This window comes from Pinus tabuliformis, chromosome 1_1 (genome assembly GCF_031772625.1).
Source record: "Pinus tabuliformis cultivar Carrire ecotype Pingquan chromosome 1_1, CPIR1, whole genome shotgun sequence".
Lineage (NCBI taxonomy): Eukaryota > Viridiplantae > Streptophyta > Pinopsida > Pinales > Pinaceae > Pinus > Pinus tabuliformis.
Genome location: NC_142297.1, coordinates 783,744,525 through 783,764,474, shown reverse-complemented (window position 1 = coordinate 783,764,474; position 19,950 = coordinate 783,744,525). Strand labels below are relative to the sequence as shown.

The 19,950-nt window shown below is 38.0% G+C and overlaps 1 protein-coding gene across 1 annotated transcript in view; it reads left to right on the top strand.

Moving 5' to 3' along the window:
* LOC149216329 (phosphatidylinositol 3-kinase, root isoform-like) overlaps positions 1-19,950 on the top strand; it is a 328,543-nt gene that overhangs the window by 63,122 nt on the left and 245,471 nt on the right. Inside the window, exons 3-4 of the mRNA XM_089389911.1 lie at positions 1,992-2,088; positions 2,352-2,448. Of these exons, the coding sequence (XP_089246037.1) occupies positions 1,992-2,088; positions 2,352-2,448 (194 nt within the window). The remainder of the gene's footprint in view (positions 1-1,991; positions 2,089-2,351; positions 2,449-19,950) is intronic.

Below are 19,950 nucleotides of genomic sequence, written 5' to 3'. Positions count from 1 at the left end.
AACATGCCTTCCCTCTCATTTGCCTCACACATATCAACCTTAGCAACTCTAGCAATCAATGGTAATGTTAAATTCTTGAAGTAAAAGGATAAAGTAACATTTCCTTTATTTTTAATTTTCATCCTTTTACTTATTTTTAACATTACCATGAAATGACTCAGGATGTTTGAGAGTGGTTTCAACCTCATTGGATTTCATATGGAGAAACTAGAATTTTAGAGTCCACTGAAAATTCAACAGACTTAATGGTTTTCAAGATTTCATAGTTTGGGGGTTTCCAATGTTTCCATTTGATTCTATCATGCATGAGGGTATGAGATTGGCATTTGATTAAGAGCATGGAGCCCTTTAAGAATCTTGATGTTGGTGGCATTGATTTTTGAACTTTGTTGATGTTGGTGGTATTGATTATTGAACTCCTCTATCATATGGTCTTAACAAGAATGTACCCTTTACTCAAAAGACAATAATTGGTTAGGCATGCTAAGCCTTTTTCTACCACATTATAAGGTTGAGGAGATGAACCCTTCACTCAAACCAAAATCATTGGCTAGGTATGTTAAACTTTTTCAATTTCTATCACATTATAAGGTTGAGCAATCCAAGTTTGAAGACTTTGAGTGAGATGATGTTTATGTATCTCTTGTTGATGACCCCATCTTTAGTAGTGCTAAGTCAATGATGAGTTTCGTAAGTGATCATGGTGATCAGTGATTTGTAGTTTTGATGTCTATTTCTGTTGCTACTACTACCATTACTGCTAAGGTTGCAGAGGCATTTTAGGAGTCCTCAAACACTCAACCAAATTATTTACGTAGCTCATGTTGATGATCCCTTGTCTAGTAGTGGTGATGAGTTTGATCATGATGAGGAGTGATCATGCTGATCACTGATATGTAGACTTGTAGTAGGCCAGTGACCCCATAGCTTATAACATTGTTTTTGGGCTCTAGAGGCCATTTAGAGCCTCATTGATTATGTATTTTGTTGCTGATATGTATTGCACTCGGTGCCAATTTGATATATTCACCTTTACCTCATATATAGATGAACAAACTTTGCATATTTTATCTCTATTGGTCTGGAATCATGGTTTTAAACCTTAAAAATAGTTTTTTCATTAAAAACTAATTATTTCGTGTATTTTTTTAAAGACTGGTTCATTCAGATCTGACTAGTCCCGGTTTGAAACCCGGTTTGATAGGTGGACTGGTCCAATCACTGGTTCTGGTTTTTAAAACTATGAATGATATATCATGATTAGGTTGACTGTTTGGTATTGTTTGATGTTTTTCTAATCTTTATATGATTCTTGAAAATTTCAATTATGTGCATATTTTTGTTGTTACTTTGGTAAAAATGATGTCGTGGCATTATGCAATATGCATGATTTTAAAATTTTTAGTTCATGTATATATATATAGATATGAATACAATGTATCCCTGATGATCCCAATCTTAAGTTAAAGGTTCCGTGCCCATCCCTTTTTTGAACTCATGTATCCTAACAGATTAGAACTTGTTAGCCATTTTTATATTTTCTTATTCTTTTTATATTATGGCCTATTAATATGGTCATAAACTCTCCTTTTGGCAAATTGAAAATATGTTCATCTATGCATGGATAGTCAAGTCACAATAAATTGTGCACTATTGCTTTATGCATGGATAAATTTAAAATATTTCTTATTTTAATGTGAGAGATGGATCTGATATTTCTAATAGAAGCTTCCTTCCTGTTCTTCGAAAACATATTCCCTATTGTTTCTTTGTTTCAGATGATTCCTCTTGCTGTTCCTTAAGAAGTTGCCCCAACTTTGATTCCATTACTGGATCATGTACATTACCATTTCCTGAAACTCATTTCTTATTAAGTCCTGTTTCCCATGTCTAATATTTGGGCCATATTTACTTTCTTCTGATATATTATTGTAGTGTTGAGAGTTTGTAAAGATCCTAAAGCAACTTATGAAAGTTCCATGATTTTGCAGAGGGGGAAAATTGTATCGAGAATCTCACACCTGAGCTTTATGTTGAGTGTGCTTTATACATTGATGGTGCTCCATTTGGACTTCCCACAAGAACAAGGTTATAAGCAAAATGGAACCTTGAGTCCATTTTATGACAATTTTAGATGTGTGAAGCAATTTTAGTTTTCCATCCTGTTGAGTGCTTGTTATAGTCACAACTATTTTTCGATTGTCCAAGAAATATTTGTGGAGAGGTTGAATGAGATACTAAATTTGTCTTTAACCTTGTCCAATTAAGCTTCACGATTCACATTTTTTTACATTTACCTTGAAGGCCAGTATTCCTGATTTCCTAAAAAAGTTTTCATATTGCTTTCACAGGTTGGAACCTACAGGGAAGCCAAATTGCTGGAATGAAGTTAGTGAGCTGAGTGCAAAGTACAGGGATTTGACTGCTGATGCACGACTTGCTTTCACTGTGAGTTTGAGTAGGATTTGTATTAATGCGCTGTAGATGAATGTAGAATAGAATTCATGGATAAATGGGAGCAAAGAAAATACTTGGGGATATCTAACTGCTGCCATTAATGTGAAATTTTCTTGACATCAAATTTTACCTTTGCTTCTAGCAATTGTCAATGCTGTTAATTTTTCAATGTTTTATGCTGTAACAATCACTTTAACAATTAACTTCAATTACCCAATAACAGTAAGCAATTGTAGATAGAACAGTAAACAATATGCATAATAGAAGACAGCGAAGATCAAATGAGACACGGATTTACATCACAAACCACGGAAAAATCCCACAAGGCGGAAAACCCAACCAGATTCTTCTTCTATTAGATGTTCATCAAATGTTCAGCAGAGATACATAGTCCAAGTACATTAAACAACTAGTCAAAGGTCAAATCCTTGAATTTCAAGTCAACTAATCCAATATCCAATCAAAGCACTAGTCTGCAATTTTCAGCCTGTTCAAATTCAAAGTCAACAGAAGTCAACTCAGCCCTAACCAGTCCAAAGTCAATGGTCAAATCAGCTCCAAACAGTTTGGTCAAAGCAGCAAAGTATTCAGCCTTCCTTGCTTGGTCAAACCTAGTCAAAACAGTCCAAGTAATCTGCCCACAAATTCTGGTCAAAGTCAAAGTCAACCTGCAGAAACCATTGCTTCAGATCTGTGGTCAAAGATGCTCAAAGTGCCCAGAAAATTCCAGTTTTCTTCTCTCTGAATTCAGCCTTCTAGAACAGACCCATAAACCAAGTCAAATCACCCAAAGTCAACGCTGGTCAACGATGCCAAAACAAAATTCAACACAGTCAACAAAAATCTCTCTCTCCTTTTCGCACGTGTGAGCTCAAACCCTGCAATTTCAGACCAGATCGAACCAAATGAAAAATAAATGATGTGTGTGATGATGCTTCCAAATGATGCCAAGCAAGGTCTATTTATATGTGGTTTAGGTGAACGAATTTCTCCTCTAGGCTGACTTGTACTTTTTGAGATGATTTGGACCCAATTTAAAAATAATACTCTCCCATGTGCAAATTTAAGTTTTCCAAGGGCAAGTGGGGTATCCTTAGGTTTTGCTGGGCTTCCCAAATGGGGAAGTTGCTCCCTCCACTGCCAATTTTCAACACTCCCTCTTAGCTAGGGTGGAATTTCCATTTGCATCATAAGTCTCGTCTCGGATGTACATGTCTCATTATCATCATCGCTCGTATCATTTCTCATCTCTGCTCATCTGCTGAACAATGATGTCTCGATCTTAAGAAGAAGAATCATCATAGGGGAGATTAATATACCACCCTATAACCAATGATAATAGGTGAGATACCACTTATCATGAGAGGTGAAGATTAAACACATCCTATTGTCTGCTGATCTCCCACCTTGATCCTCAAGAATCAAGTGGTAGAACACCTGCATCCAGTAGCTTGACAACATATTTCCCTTGAGAAAGGAAAACTTCACCAGGTCTCTGCCACACTTCTAAGCCCAGGAAATAGTGCATCAAACCAAGGTCTTTCGTCTCAAATTCAGAGGCCAACTCCCTCTTACATTGGAATATAAGAGGCTGTCCACCTGTAAAGAATAAATCAACATACAATACCAAAATCAAGGGCATACCTTGGACGACTTTGAAGTAGAGATTCAAATCAACATTGCTTCTCATAAATCCAAGCTTCATCAGATAGCTATAAATGTTGGCATACCAAGCCCTAGGGGCTTGCTTTAGTCCAAAGTGCTTTCTTTAGCTTGCACTGAAAAGTCTTCCTGTCATGCACTTTAAAGCCCTGTTGCTGCTCCAAGTATACCTCTTCATCGAAAATGCCATATAAAAATGAAGTCTTCACATCCATATGGTGAAGTGTCCATCCCTGGCTAGTAGCAAGAACAACGATAGATCGGATGGTAGTATATCGGGCAATGGACGCAAAGATCTCATCATAGTCCTTTCCCTCTTTTTGGGAAAATCCTCTAGCCGCGAACCTTGCCTTGTACTTTTCAATACTTTCATCAGCACTGTGCTTGATTTTGTAGATCTACTTTGAAGTCACAACAAATTTCTCTTTGTGTCTCGGAACCTCTTCCCACACATCATTCTTCATGATGGACTCACGTTCTTCAGCCATAACATCCTTCCATATTTGTTCTTTTACTGCTTCTTCAAAATTGCATGGTTTAGACTGTATAATGTTGCTGATAGCTACAACATATCCTTGATATCATCATGGCTTCTTGCTTTCCTTGAAGGTTCCTCTTGCAACAACATGTCTCTCAACATCTTGTAGAGTGTCACGAAGCCATAATGGTCTCTTCTTGGCAGGAGGATCACACAGAGGGGGATTGAAGGGGTCCATGAGTTCCATGTGATCATCAACAAGATCAGGCTTTGACTTAGGCATAGAAGGCTCTTCTTGCTCATCCATGGTCTTATCCCTTCTTTCAACATTGATAGTGGGAAGAGTGTTCCTTGTTTTCTCAAAGGAAGCATCTTCATCAAATGTTACATCCCTGCTAAACTCAATATTCCTTTGATCAAGTACCTATATTTTATAAGCTTTAGAATTTTCACAATAACCAACAAAAGTACCTTTCTTTCCTAGAGCTTACAACTTGGTCCTCTTTTCCTTTGGCACATGAAAGTAGACGAGGCAACCAAAGAGCCTCAAATGTCCAACTTCAGACTTTACACCTGTGAAATCTTCTTCGGGAGTCTTGTCACCCAAGGCTTTATGAGGAGTCCTATTTTGAACATAGACGACAATGTTAGCAACTTCATCCCAATGAAACTTTGGCAACTTTTGATCATGCACCATAGCTCGGGCCACTTCCATGATAGTCCTGTTCTTCCTTTCAGCAACACCATTTTTCTCGGGGTTGTAAGGTATGATGGCCTTCTTCTCGATTCCAACTTTCTTGCAAAAGTCAATGAATTCATTTGAAGTAAATTCTCCTCCATTGTGAAAGTTGGTGATTTTGATCTTCATCCCTGTTTAATTTTCCACTAGTGTCTTGAAGTTCTTGAACATGTCAAATGCCTGGTCCCTATACTTTAAGAAGAAAATCCATGTCTTGCGGGAGAAGTCATTCACAAAGATTATATAATACAGGTAGCCACCAAGATATGTCACCGACATGGATCCACATAGATCAAAATGTATGAGTTGAAGTATTCCATTGGTCCTTCTACTTGAAGGGAATGGTCCCTTCACCTTCTTTCCATTTGCACATCCCTTACAAACTCCATCATGATTTATTCAAATCTCTGGCATTCTAGAAACCATCCATCTCACCTTAGGAAAGGCTTCAAAGTGAAGGTGAGCGAATCTTCCGTGCAACAACTCACATTGATGAGGAGCATCATGAACCAAGGTTCACATAGGGCTCCCACAAACTTTATATAGGCCTTCATTCCGGGTTCCAAGAGTGAAGGCATCTCTCATGCTAATTTTCCTTGGCCATTCATGGACATTCCCGTTGATGAATGCAACCTTGAAAAACTTGTCTTCCATGGCAAAAATTGAGACAAGGTTCTTCTTCAACCATGACACATATAAGACATCATGTATTTGTATGATTTGACCATAGTTCAATCGAAAAGAAATAGATCCAAACCCCTTCACATGATATGTAGAATTGTTCCCAAGAATTATCTTTAAATCAAACTCCCTTTCAAACAAATTTTAGAGGACTTCTCTATAGCTAGTGAAATGTCTAGAAGCTCCACTATCTACCAACCAACCATCAAAAGAATCCCGAAACGAACTAGAAAGACTAGAAACAAGAAAGTACTTAGATTGAGTTTCAACTGCATTATTGTCATACCATGGATTGTGTTGTAGCATTTTTTCGTTTTGATAAGATAGAATATTTGAAAAAATGTTAAGTTAGGATATGGACATAACAATAGTGAATAAAATGTTTAAAAAAAATACATATCTTGATGATGATGTCCATATCAAAGAAAATGTTAGGTTAGATGTCCTAAAAAATCAAGACAAAAAGAAAATGTTAGGTTAGAAAGAAAAAAAAAACAAATAAACTTTGAAAGTGAGCAAGTCTAAATGCCACTACTCTTTTTTTGCAAAATAATGGTTGTGTGCAGCTTGTCTTAAATGCCACAACCCATGACAATCAAATAGTTTAATCTTGACTGCTTCATGCTTTAAATTTGATGTTATAGTTAGAGAATAAAGATTTGGCCAAACTGTTTAATCTTGGCAAATCAGTGGTTAGGTAGAGAATAATAAGGTGCTCATCAGTTTAATCTGAGCCTTTGAGGTTATAAGGGTAGATTTAGATAGTTTGCTTTTGTAAAATAAAAAGAAAGGAAAAGGGTTTGCTAGCTTAAATGCACCCATTAAGTGAAGAAAAAATGATAGGATAAGTAAAGGGTAAGTAGAGCAAAGGTTGCAGAAGTTTGATTATTGATTGGACAAAATGTACATTTATCATGTTTCTATGTCCATGAGGCAATCACACAAAGCAAATGAAGGTCTACAAGATCAATTAATTAACTTCCATCATCCCCATTCATCCCTGTATTTACTAATTTCCCCTTCCTACCTTCATACAGTTCATATTCATTCATTTTCCATAAAAACCCCTTTTCCTAAGGTCAACCCTTTTTGCATAGGAAAAGTGAAAAATCCTATGTAAAATCCCTTTTTACCATGTTAAATCCCCTTTTACTCGAAAAACCCACAAAATGATGTTTAGCCTAGGTATTGATGCATATGCGAAAAGCAAATAAACCATGAAAAGGCATAATACTTAGTGTTTTTCCCTTTTCCGCTCATATTTCATATATTTCCCTTTTCCGCCTACATTTCCCCTTTTTGCGTATATTTTCACTTTCTGCTCTTATTTTCATATTAACACTAACCTATAGTACTAAACCCCTAAAAAGTCCCTTTTTATATATTAATTCCCTTTATTAAATAACCCGAAGCCCTTAGTTTTATTAAAAAACTATGTATTTCATAATAATATCGCATCACAAGCCTTTCAAACATGCATCCACTCTCCCCACATTGCGATATGCGATTGCGATGGACCCAGACCCGACGTGATATATATCACAATCCATTGCCATATCGCATCCGCCCCTCATCGCAAGTCCTAGCTGTAACATATACCCTCCGCATTGCGATATGCGATGCGTGACTGACTCGACGCAATATTTCATGCCACATTGCATTTGCCTCCATCGCAAGTCCCGGTTAAAGCAATAACCCTCCATCGTTGCGATCTCCGATATGCAATAGGAAACCTGGACCTGATATCATTTATCTACCGGCATTCATATTATTTCAAGTCCGCCATATCTATTTTGCAAAGGTTTTCTTTGTTAAATCGTTTTTATAATTTTAACGAAGAATTAACCTTAACCTCCATTTAACCACTAATCTGGGTTTTTAACCATAATAAAGCCATCTGCCGCCATAATTAATCATTGGGACCCTCCGTACTGCTCTTTCACTCCACCACCGTCCGATCTAAGGCATTCAAATCCAGCGACCCTTAGCGATTTTTGGTTGACTCCCTGTACGGGCATTACCCACCTGAAAAGTGGCATTCCACTGTCCTCCCTTGCTATGTGTTAGGCTTTAAACCATTTCGGATGACCCCTTCGCAAAACCACCCGCGCTTCATAAGCGGTGCGAAGAAAACCAAAACCACCGCCCGCATAACGACAAAATGAACACTGTTCATTTTGCGCCATAATTCAAATAGAAGAGTGTTTTTCCATTTAAATGCAAAAAATCACCATTTTGCTCTGTTTTGCCTATTTTACACAGCGAAGCCTCCATAAGCCTCTGCGGCCAAAAAAGCCATCATTTTACCTTCCGATATGCTCTGGACTCCTTCCAATAGCCTTTCAACCTCTATAAATCCATTGAAGACCTTCTGTCACTTATGTTTTTCTTAACAGTTTCTGTGTTTTGCAGGTAAAGACTCTTGTTCCAGTGTTACAAAGGAAAAAGCCTGTATACAGTTTGAAAACAAATATGAAGGATTTACTGTTGAAAAACACAGTAAAAACCTGAAATGCACAGTAAAGATAAAAAGAAACAGTAAAGGTTACTCTGTAGGGTTAAAGGATATTTACAGAGTTTAAAGAGTATCAGATGAAAGATTAAAATGAAGGAATCAACCAGCGCAAAGGATTCAAACAATCTAGCAGCTTAAAGGGCAAAATATCAAACAACAAAGCCAACACAACCTGAATAAAAGGGACAACAAGATGCAGTTTAATAGCTGCCCTTGTCTTCTTGCATGAAGATCTTTCCTTTCCTAGAATAAATCTTAAATAGTTTTAGGATATTTTCTTAGTTTTATTATTGTATAAAGAACTCTCTTTTCGAGTTATTATAGGTTCGAAGTTCAAGATTCATTGTTCATTGTTTGTTAAGTTTTGACTGTTATTTCTACTTTGAACCTGGAAGCCACCTTTGAAGGAAGCTTTTTTAGACACTTGATGTACTTAGCCTTTCTGGAACCTTAATGCAAAGTAGAGGATTCTGAATTTGGTTTTACACAGTTTGTGTTATCCTGTAAGTTTTTCTAGTTATCAATCATTATGTTTACTTCATATGCTTATGACTTATAGAGATATCTAGATAGGAATAATTGTGTCTCAATTTATTCCTATAAGCTCTTGAAGTGATCATCTATTAAGAGAATGGATTAATGAACTGTTTGTTTAGCTAATCCCCTCTAATCAGTAAACCATCAACATCTTGTGTAAGCTTAAGTATACTGCCTTGAACTTTTGGAACGTAGTTTAGAAGGTTTTCCTACTTATGATTGTTCTGTTTTACAGTCTGCAAACTGTGATAATCATATTATTTTCTATCTTCCTTTCACCACTATTTTGATCTATATCACTATGTAAAGTCTTATAGCAGCCCTTTGTTGAGATATTAATATAACCCAAAGGATTAATTACTTCAATTCTACATCTGTTTTCATTCATTGGTCTTCCAAAACTGAAACCAAAAAACCCCAAAACAATTATTTTAGATGCTCTGGCATTGGTAGCTGACCTACTACTATCTCAGAGGTACAACAAATTTCTTGATCTCTTTTGAGGACAATGACTTTCTTCACGAGCAGTAGGAGCATCTCATCTTCTTCTATTGTTGAACCTGTTGTTGTTGTTATTGGAGCTTGGAGCACTTCCACTTCCTGGATAATCTCGAGGATATTGACCAAACTTGTTGCAATTGTAACATTGAACTTTAGATGAGTCCCTTTTCACTCTTCTATTGGAGTTCTTGAAAGTTGGAGCAAGCTTGAATTAGATGATCCTCTTGTTTCTTTCCTCTTCTTCTTAGCTTGAGCAGTGAATGTAGTGGGTTCTCCTTCATGCTTTTGAATTCCTCCTCTAGAGACCATCCTAGTCTCCTCTTGAGTGCACTTGCCCAATAGCTCATCAAATGAGGGAAACCTGCCATTGTTGCTAATGGTTGTTGAGCCAAGAGGATCATTCTACAACCCAGTAGGATGTGTAGCCCTGTCTGTCCGTCATCAAAGTTGAATTTCTGCTCATGTCGACTCAAATAAAAATTTTAAAAATAAAGAAAATTAAATAACTACACAAAATATTTAAATAATGTCGGTTCATTAAAAATTTTCACGTGAAGAAATTGGATACCTCTCAACTCATGTTAGATCCATATTTAAGATGGATCTATGCTGGTAATAAATGTCTCCCAAATCATGAGAAGACCTCCAAGGGTGATTAATACCAGCTCTCTATCAGATAAAATCTCTCCAACAGTCAAAACTTGATCCTTGAGTTGGGATTGTTAATTTTCTAGTGTTTTATGCCTGACACAATCACTTACCACAATTCTTCTCAAATTAGCAATCAATTTCCAATATAATTTCTATCTTCCAACAATAATAAGCAATTGTATATAGAACAGTAAATCAAATGCACAATAGAAGACAACCAAGAAAAATAGAGACACAGTGGTTTGGTCGAAGACCAGGGAAAAACCCCACAAGGGGGAAAACCCGTTCCAAATTCTTCTTCTATTAGATTGTTAGCAAATGTTCAGTAGAGAGATACAATGTCCAAGTACATAAAAAATGAGTCAAAGGTTAAATCCTTGACTAGTCCAATCAATGATGAGGCCAAAAAGTCAAATATGGTGAAAAGTCAAATTTACAAATTATGGTCAAAGTCAAAAATAGTCAAAGATGCCCTTACTGGTCTTGGTCAACGGTCAAATCAACCTCCAAAAGGTTCGGTCAAGGCAACATAAAACTCAACCTCTTTTTCTTAGTCAAACTTGGTCAAAATAGTGCCAAAATATGCCTTTGGAATTGGTCAACATTAAAGTCAACCTTGCGGTCAAAGGGCAACCTCAGATCTGCGGTAAACATGGTCAAAGTTGCCAAATTTTTTTCCCTTGCTTTTGAATTTGGCCTCCAATACAGATCCAAAATCTCAAGTCAAACCAAGTCAAACCATGCCCAAAATCCCAAAAGGCAACGCAAATCAAAGGCCCAAAATAGAAAGTCAATGCAACAAACAAAAATGTCTTCCTTCCCTTCGCACATGTGAACTCAGACCTGAAATTTCAGAGTTGTACGAACTAATCAAGAGAAGATGTGATGTGTGAATGATGCCTCTGAGTGATGTTACATGTGGTCTACTTATATGAGGTTGATGAGGATGAATTTCCTTGCCAAGGCCGACTTGTACTTTTTGTGCAGTTGGGGTTCTATATTAAAAATAATATTTTTTCTTATGCAAATTAAATTCTTCCAAGGGCTAGTAGGTTCCTCTCAGGGTGAGGAAGAGTTCCCGAAGGAGGGTATTTCTCCTTGTTCTGAGTTGTACGAACTAATCAAGAGAAGATGTGATGTGTGAATGATGCCTCTAAGTGATGTGACATGTGGTCTACTTATATGAGGTTGATGAGGATGAATTTCCTTGTCAAGGCCGACTTGTACTTTTTGTGCAGTTGGGCTTCTATATTAAAAATAATATTTTTTTCTTATGCAAATTAAATTCTTCCAAGGGCTAGTAGGTTCCTCTCAGGGTTAGGAGAGTTCGCAAAGGAGGGAATCTCCCTGAGTTGCCTAATTTCAATAAGCATATCCTCATGAAGCATGCTTGAATGCTCTCTCCCATGTTCATTTTGATGTCCTTGAGTTGATTCTTCAAAGAAAGAATTTGGCTCAAGTTGTTGACTTATACATCCCAACCAACTTATCATACATTTCCTTAGACTTCTTCAACTTTTAAATATAAGTGATCAAATGATCTTTCAAGGAATCAATAATAATTTCTTAGCTTTGATTTCACCTTTCTTGTACTTGGACTTGACAGTAGTAGAATAATTTTTCGGAGGCTCAGGTACCTTGCCTTCAACATATTGCATGACATCATTCTCTTCCAAAGTCAAATTCAGCCTGGCCCTCCTTGGAACAAAATTTTATGAGTCATTCAACTTCTCGTCAATCTTAAAATATGAGGTAGACATCTTGACCAAGTTAAATGAACTTCAACAATAGATAAAGTATCTTCAAGGGTGATTGCTCGTCTCCTTGGGCTTGTCTTCACCTTAGCTCTAATACCAATTTAAAATTTTCAATGTTTTATGACGTAGCAATAACTTTAACAATTAATTTCAATCAACAAATAACAACAAGCAATTGTAGATAGAACAGTAAGCGATATGCACAATGGAAGACAACCAAGATCAAATGAGATGTAGAGATTTAGGTCAAAGACCAAGGAATGACCCCACAACAGGGAATACACAACCAAATTCTTCTTCTATTAGATGTTCATCAAATGTTCAGCAATGCAAGTACATCCAACAACTAGTCAAAGGTAAAAGCCTTGACTTTCAAGTCAACCAATCTAATATCCGATCAAATTGAGAGAGAAAGTCAAATTTGGTCAAAGCACCAGTCTGTGATTTTCGGCCCTGTTCAAAGTTAAAGTCAACAATAGTCAACACAATCCTAACTAGTCTAAAATCAACAACCAAAGGAACAAAGAATTTGACCTTCCTTGGTTGGTCAAACCCAATGAAAATAGTCCAAGAAATCTGCCCACAAATTATGGTAAAAGTCAAAGTCAACCTGCAAAAACCCTCGCTATAGATCTTCAGTCAAAGATGGTCAAGGTGCCAATTTTTTTAGTCTTCTCCTTGAATTTGGCCTTCTAGAACAGATCCAAAAACCAAGTCAAACCAAGTCAAATCACCCAAAGTCAACGCTAGTCAAAGGTGCCAAAAAAAAGTAAAGGAAGTCAACAATAACCTCTCTCCTCTTTGCATATGTGAGCTCAAACCCTTCAATTTCAGACCAAATCAAACCAAATGAAGAAGAAACAACGTCTGTGATGATGCCTCCAAATGATGCCAAGCAAGGTCTATTTATGTGGTCTAGGTGGATGAATTTCTCCGTCAGGCTGACATGTATTTTTGAGATTACTTGGACTCACATTAAAAATAATATGCCTATGTGCAAATTTATTTTTTCCAACGGCAAGTGGAGTCTCCTTAGGGTTTGCTGGGCTTCCCAAATGGGAAATTGCTCCCTCATCTACTAATTTTCAACAGATGCTAGAGGAAATTACTAGATGGTAGATACTTGAGTTGTAGAACTTCATAGTTCATTATATACAAATCTATGAATGCTTGCCAAAGATTATCTACAGGGAATTTATACCAATAATTATCATTATATGTGGGTCTTACTTCATACAAGGTCAAACAATCCAAACATGATTTAGACCTCTCCATGTATGTTTTCAATTTGCTAGGACACTTCTTGGACAGTTCCAACAATTTACTAACTTGATTCAAAGATGACACTGGAAAATGATGGAAATATATGTCGGACGTGTTACCTCCTGACATGCATGTGTAATTAGAGGAGACATTTTTCACTTACAAACAGTTCCATAGATGAAATCTATGGTCCTTTCATTGACGCTTGTCCAAAGATGCTTCCTACATTAGCTTAGCTCACTCACATTTCATAATTATTCTTATGAGACTTGATATACATGATGTACATTATTTCATTGCTTCACATTTGTGTTAGTGTCTTATGTACTTATCATGAAAGTGGCAATCATTGGTTGAGTCGAAAAATGAATCTTAACACTGAAAATTTATGTTATTTGCCTTGTTTTGCCATGGTTGGTTTGTTGGAGCTAATAGTAGCTTCGTAAGGTCTTCTGCATAGGCTTGGTGTCTTAACATGTGGTAGATGATTTATTGCCTCTTTAGGTGCTTGCTTGGTGGAGTAAGTGATTTATGTCTTCTTTAAAAAGTACAATAATTAAAGTCAATTCATTATTGTGGACTATTAAGTCATTTTCTAAGGATAACTAATTCCAAAAGTAAGCACTTTCCGTTGGACAATGATCCATGAAAAACTACTAACCGCAAAAAGCCTGATAATATAAAGACAAGGTCCATCGCCCAATATAATTATTTAAGTGACTTAGAAATTATCTCAACCATTGATCTCCAAGATCTTCTAGAAAGGAGATTAGGGTTAGGGATCTGGGCTTGATGAAGATTATAAAAAGAAGCCTAAGGTAGAGGTGAAGACACGAGAGGAGACACAACAAGGGAGTGAATTTTGTCTAGTGCAAGTGGTTCATTAGGCTAAAGCACAAAGGAAGACTACATGAGGATTCAAGGGTGTATCCAAGAGGCTGAATTGCTGGAAATTGCAACACTGAGTCGTTGAAGAGAGAGGGAGGTTGAATTGGTTAGAGAAGCTAACTTGCTAGGGCCAAATTTCTTGAGGCGTAGAGGTAGGCTGAAGGTAAGGCACAAGTTTGATTTGCTGGCGAATCACTGGGCCTAAATTCTCTAGGCCAAGTTTCTCCAAAGGTTGATTTCCAGTAGGCTAAATTCTTTGGGCCGAATTCATTTATTGGGGCCTGAGTTATAGGTTCCAACAAAAATATTTTTCCTTGTAATTTTTCATGGGTCGAAAACCTTGATTTTCCAGATTAATGACTGATGGAGAGTTGTTCTAAGTATTTATTTGTTGCAATGTGTGATTGATCTCTATGAATTTTTATTTCTGTCACCTATATTTCTAGAGGTTAACATACCATTGATTTTATTTTTAAGTACTTCAAAATTTATAAATTGTTGGGAATAAATAATTGTCGCGAGGAAATAAGTCTAGGTTGGTATTAGGAGATTTAAAATGGTATCAAAGCTTTCTAGATAACTCTGAGAGAGATCCAAGATCACTATGGTTTGCAACAACAAGTTTCTTCTTTTTACGACAACGAATAATTTATTTTTTTAATTTTGCAACAGGGGTTTGTGGCCAAGGTCGATTTGTGAAGATGTCATCAATGAGTAGTTTGTGATATGAATACAAGTTGGATGGGGATGCTAACTTTAGACCTTGGAAGGAGAGGATTACCATGATTCTAAAAATGAATCATCTATGGGATTTTGTGAACATGGACATTTTGTGAAAGCAAGGTGTATAATTTTTGATGGTGTGAGGGATCATATAATTCCTCACATACCAGGGAAGGACACAACACGATAGATGTGGGTATCCCTAACTGGTCTTTATCAAAGCATAAACGAAAATAGGAAGATGGTGATGTGGGAGAAATTAAAAAACATTAGGATGAACAGATTAGAGACTATAGCATCTTACCTCACAAGGATCCATTAAGCTCATGATGAACTTTCAGTTGTTGGGGAAACTATGAGTGATTTAGAGCTACTGAAAGTAGCTCTAAAGGGTTGCGTTAAGCATTGGATCACCTTTGTGGATGGGACCCTTGGTAGGAAACAACTTCCTAATTGGAACTGGTTGTGGGATGACTTCATCCAGAAGGATATCTTGGAGACTCATTTACTGGAGGACAACGAAAGGAGTAGTGGGGAGAAAGATGAGCTTGCTCTTGCTACACAAGCGAAAAAGGGAAAAGGGAAGGCCAAATAGAACTAGAGTGGAGGTGGACCTTCTTAGAGTAAAAAGGTGAAGGACATGAGAAACATCTAGTGCTTTGCATGTCACAAGTTTGGGCATTTTGCCAGTTAGTGTCCAAATAGGAAGAAGGGCAAGGGAATGATAGCCATGACAACCACTGCTCAGATGGATGAAATGGTTGAAAAGTGCGAAAAAAACTTTGCCATGTTTTCATGCCTTTCTAGAACAGTCCCAGGAGGTGTCTGGGTTGTGGATAATGGAGCCTTGGGTGCTCGAATATTCACAGAGCATCATTTGCATTCATGGGCACCTTCGACACCCACGACTCTTGCACATTGCCCTACATTATTCATGGCATGTTGTGTTGAGAAATCAATAGGGCAGTTAGGTGATTTCTCCTAAGCTTGATAATTGTTTGTGATGTTTTCTTAATTATTAGCTTCCTTTCTTATTATTATGATGTTCTTTTCATCAAACAACTACCAAAACAAGAAGATCAATAATACACAAGAGCACAAGATGTAGGCTTTCAAGGCAGGGCCAAAACCTCTCCTATTGAGAGGAAAACCCACAAATCTCTTCTCTTATTATAGATTCTTCAAATGATGAATTCCAAGACCTCTAGACCAAGACCAATACCCTTCCAAGACCAAGTCAAACTTTCTTGATGATGTGCTTCTCTTGTTGTTAAAATTGGCAACTAGGGCCAAATTTCATGTGGGTCATCTTATTCATAGCTGATAATATTTTTATTAGATTTCTCTCGTCGAGATGTGTAGGATTGATCTAAAGATCATCTGATTATGATAAGTATTTATGGAGATATGAATCTATTTTGATTATGGAATTATTGTCAAGCCGACCTACAACTCATGTAGGCTCAAAAGCCCAACAATCGCATCTATTCAAACATCAACAGTTGTGTATAAATACAGGAGGACTTTTCCTCATTTGCACTCACTCATCTCATCACATCTCTCTCTCTCTCTCTTGTGCAGAAAAGAGGCTGTTTTCTACTGCGCAAAAAAGACTCTTTTTTGCTGCGCAAAAAAGAGACTCTCTCTCACACGTGGAAGGAAAGCTGCTGAACCTGAAGTTGCAACTGCAGATTCAAATATTGACCAGCGCTGACCATCAGATCTCCTCCTCTGAATTGTGTTGTAGGTCCATCTGGACCTCCTCTGAAGGCCGCATTTTTTGGTGGTGGAATCAAGCCGATCCGACGGTTAGTTTGTGAGATATCGTCTGCCCTAGTTATGATGATGAAGCTGCTAATGCTGATACTGCTGATCTAGGGTTTGCTACTGCTGATATAAATAAGATTTATTGTACTATTTCTCTCTGCTGAATTATTGAAGATAAAAGAAGATTTGATCAAAGGGTTTCCCCACACATTGTGCGTTTTGTCCCTGGCTAGCCGCCACATTTTGTGTCTCTTGTCTTGGCTTGTTTTCTGTTGATTGTTTAATGTTCTATCTGCACTTTACTATGCACATGTGATTGCTAATCTATGAATAATAATAAGAAAGAAAAGTATATTGCTCTAAGCATAGAACATACCATAATTTAACATGGTATCAGAGCTGAGCTGAAGACAAAGCCCGAGCAAGAGCAAGAGCAAGAGCAATCACCGAATAGAATATTGGCAAGGCTATCCTAAAAGAATTATGGGGTCCTCAACACTCTTCGCGGCTGAAGACAAGCTCCGTGAGAAAGTCGACTATCACGGATGGAAGATGTCTATTGATCTAACCTTGGAAGATCAAGGAGTGTTAGACCATGTGAGAGGCAATATTGTTGAGCCTCCATCAAATGCATCCACTGTTGCCAAGAACAAATGGAAGACTGGAGAAGTCAAAACAAAGAAGATCATCTGGGACTCTATCGACAGGCGCTTGATGGCCTACATCTCCGACTGACACACCTCCAAGGAAATCTACGATAGACTGGTGAGTTTATTTAAAGTTAATGATGCAAATCAAGTTTTGTTTCTGAGAAATAAGCAAGATGAATATTATCTACCAGCTACTCTATCTACCTCTGCTCCTTCGGACTCAATGGGAATTTGGCTCATTGATAGTGGTGCCTCAAGGCACTTCACTGGTTATAAAGAAGTTCTCCATAATCTGATAGAGAAAGAAACTAACCTGGAAATTGTCCTTGGAGATAATATGAAATATCCCGTGAAAGGTGTAGGCAATGTCTCTCTCAAATTGAATCAAGGTAATACGATCCACTTACAGGATGTATTATATGTACCTGACCTCAAAAAGAACTTGGTGTCCATCTCGGTAATGGAAGACAAAGGCTACAAGGTAACCTTCAGCGATGGCAAGGTACGTATATGGAAAAATAATGTTAAAGATGCCTTCACTCTTGGGTTTTGAGTTGATTCATTATATCAGGTCGGTGGAAGTCCGCTGGGTGTCATGTCTTGTGACACATCTCTTTAGTCCGAACTTTGGCATCGGAGGTTTGCCCACTAAGACAAATGGTAATAGGGATGCCCGAATTCCGAGTTAAAAAAGGTGTATGTCCGGGATGTGCCGAAGGAAAGCTCAAAAGGGGACCATTCCCCTCAACCCTAAGCAAGACCTCCGATATATTACAACTGGTTCACTCAGACATATCTGGTATGATGCCTGTGAACTCCTTGGGAGGATATTCATATTACCTTACTTTTACAGATGACTATTCTCGAAAGACGTGGATATACTTCTTGAAAAAGAAGGATGAAGTGTTCTCTTGGTTTCGACACTTCAAAGCCTTGATCGAGAATCAAACTGAAAAGAAGATCAAAATCTTAAGGACTGATAATGGGACTGAATATGAATCTAACGAGTTCCATGATTTTTGTAAAGAGGCTGGCATCAAGAGGGAGACTACTACACCATATACTCCTGAACAGAATGGTGTGGCAGAAAGGAAGAACCATATGATTGTGGAAGCTGTCCGTGCCATGCTCCATGATCAAAGACTTCCGAAGTTTCTATGGGCCGAAGCTGCAAACACCGCCGTATATGTACAAAACCGATGCCCTCATCAAGCATTGGGTTCCAAGACTCCTGAAGAAATGTTCACCGGTAAGAAACCTGACGTATCTCATTTTAGAATTTTTGGAAGCCCTGTATATTTTCATGTGCCGAAAGAGAAAAGGAATAAATTGGGTGCATTTGGAAAGAAATGAATCTTTGTGGGCTATGGAGAAAATACTAAGGGCTATAGAATCTATGTAGCCGGTCAAAGGGAAGTCGTGATTAGTCATGATGTCACCTTTGACGAAGATATGGCTCTTAGCAAGGTGAACAATCTTCCGACTCTGAGGAGCTCTCAAGAAGCCGACACTAGGGAACCGAAAGAAAAGGATGATGAAACAATGCCTGACGTGGAAGAACCCATGGATCTGATTGATCCTCCTCCACATGAGCCTTCCTCTTCTAGGAAGAGGCCTTCATGGCTTAGGGGGCTACTTGATGATGCTGAAGGACATGCTGCACCCGGAGGAACCTTCCGGGAAAGTAAGAAACCTAACAGGTATCAGGGATACCTGACCATCATGAGCACGATCATACAAAATGAGCTTTCATCATTCTCAGATGCCGTCAAGCATCAAGTATGGAAGGATGCTATGACCGAAGAATATGAGACTGCTATGAAGAATGATGTTTGGGAAGTAGTTCCCAGACCCCAAGACAAGACAATTGTCACTTCTAAATGGCTTTACAAGATAAAGCATGCAACAGATGGAAGTACGGAAAAGTATAAGGCTCGTTTTGTTGCTTGTGGCTTCTCCCAGAAGGAAGGTATAGAGTATGATGAGATATTTGCACTTGTTGCCAGATATACGACCATCCACTCGATCATAGCCCTTGCGGCTTCTCAAGGATGGAACCTACATCAGATGGATGTCAAGACCGCGTTTTTGCATGGTTCGATCAAAGAAGAGGTCTACGTGGAGCAACCCGAAGGATTTGAGATTTATGATCAAAAATCTCATGTGTGCAGGTTGAAGAAGGCTCTCTATGGGCTGAAGCAAGCACCCCGAGCATGGTATGAGAGGATCGATAGCTACTTGATGAAGCTGGGATTCACTAGGAGTGAAGCCGATCCTAACCTTTACTTTAAGGTTGAAGATGACAAACCTCTCATACTGGTGCTGTATGTGGATGACCTCTTTCTAACAGGTGCAGACCCTCTCATTCACAAATGTAAGAGGGAGTTGGCTTCTGAATTTGAAATGAAGGACCTAGGACTAATGCACTATTTCCTAGGACTTGAAGTGTGGCAGAAGCCAGGGGAAATTTTCCTATCTCAAGGAAAATATGTGGTGAAGATATTGGAAAGATTCGGTATGGTGGATTGCAAGCCTGTGACTACCTCGATGGAGCTTGACTTCAAGAAGTTAAGCGGTAGTGCTGCTGGACCTGTTTTACGAAATGCCACCGAGTATCGGCAACTCGTCGGAGCATTAATGTTCTTAGTGAACTCCCGTCCAGATATATGCTTCGCAGTCAA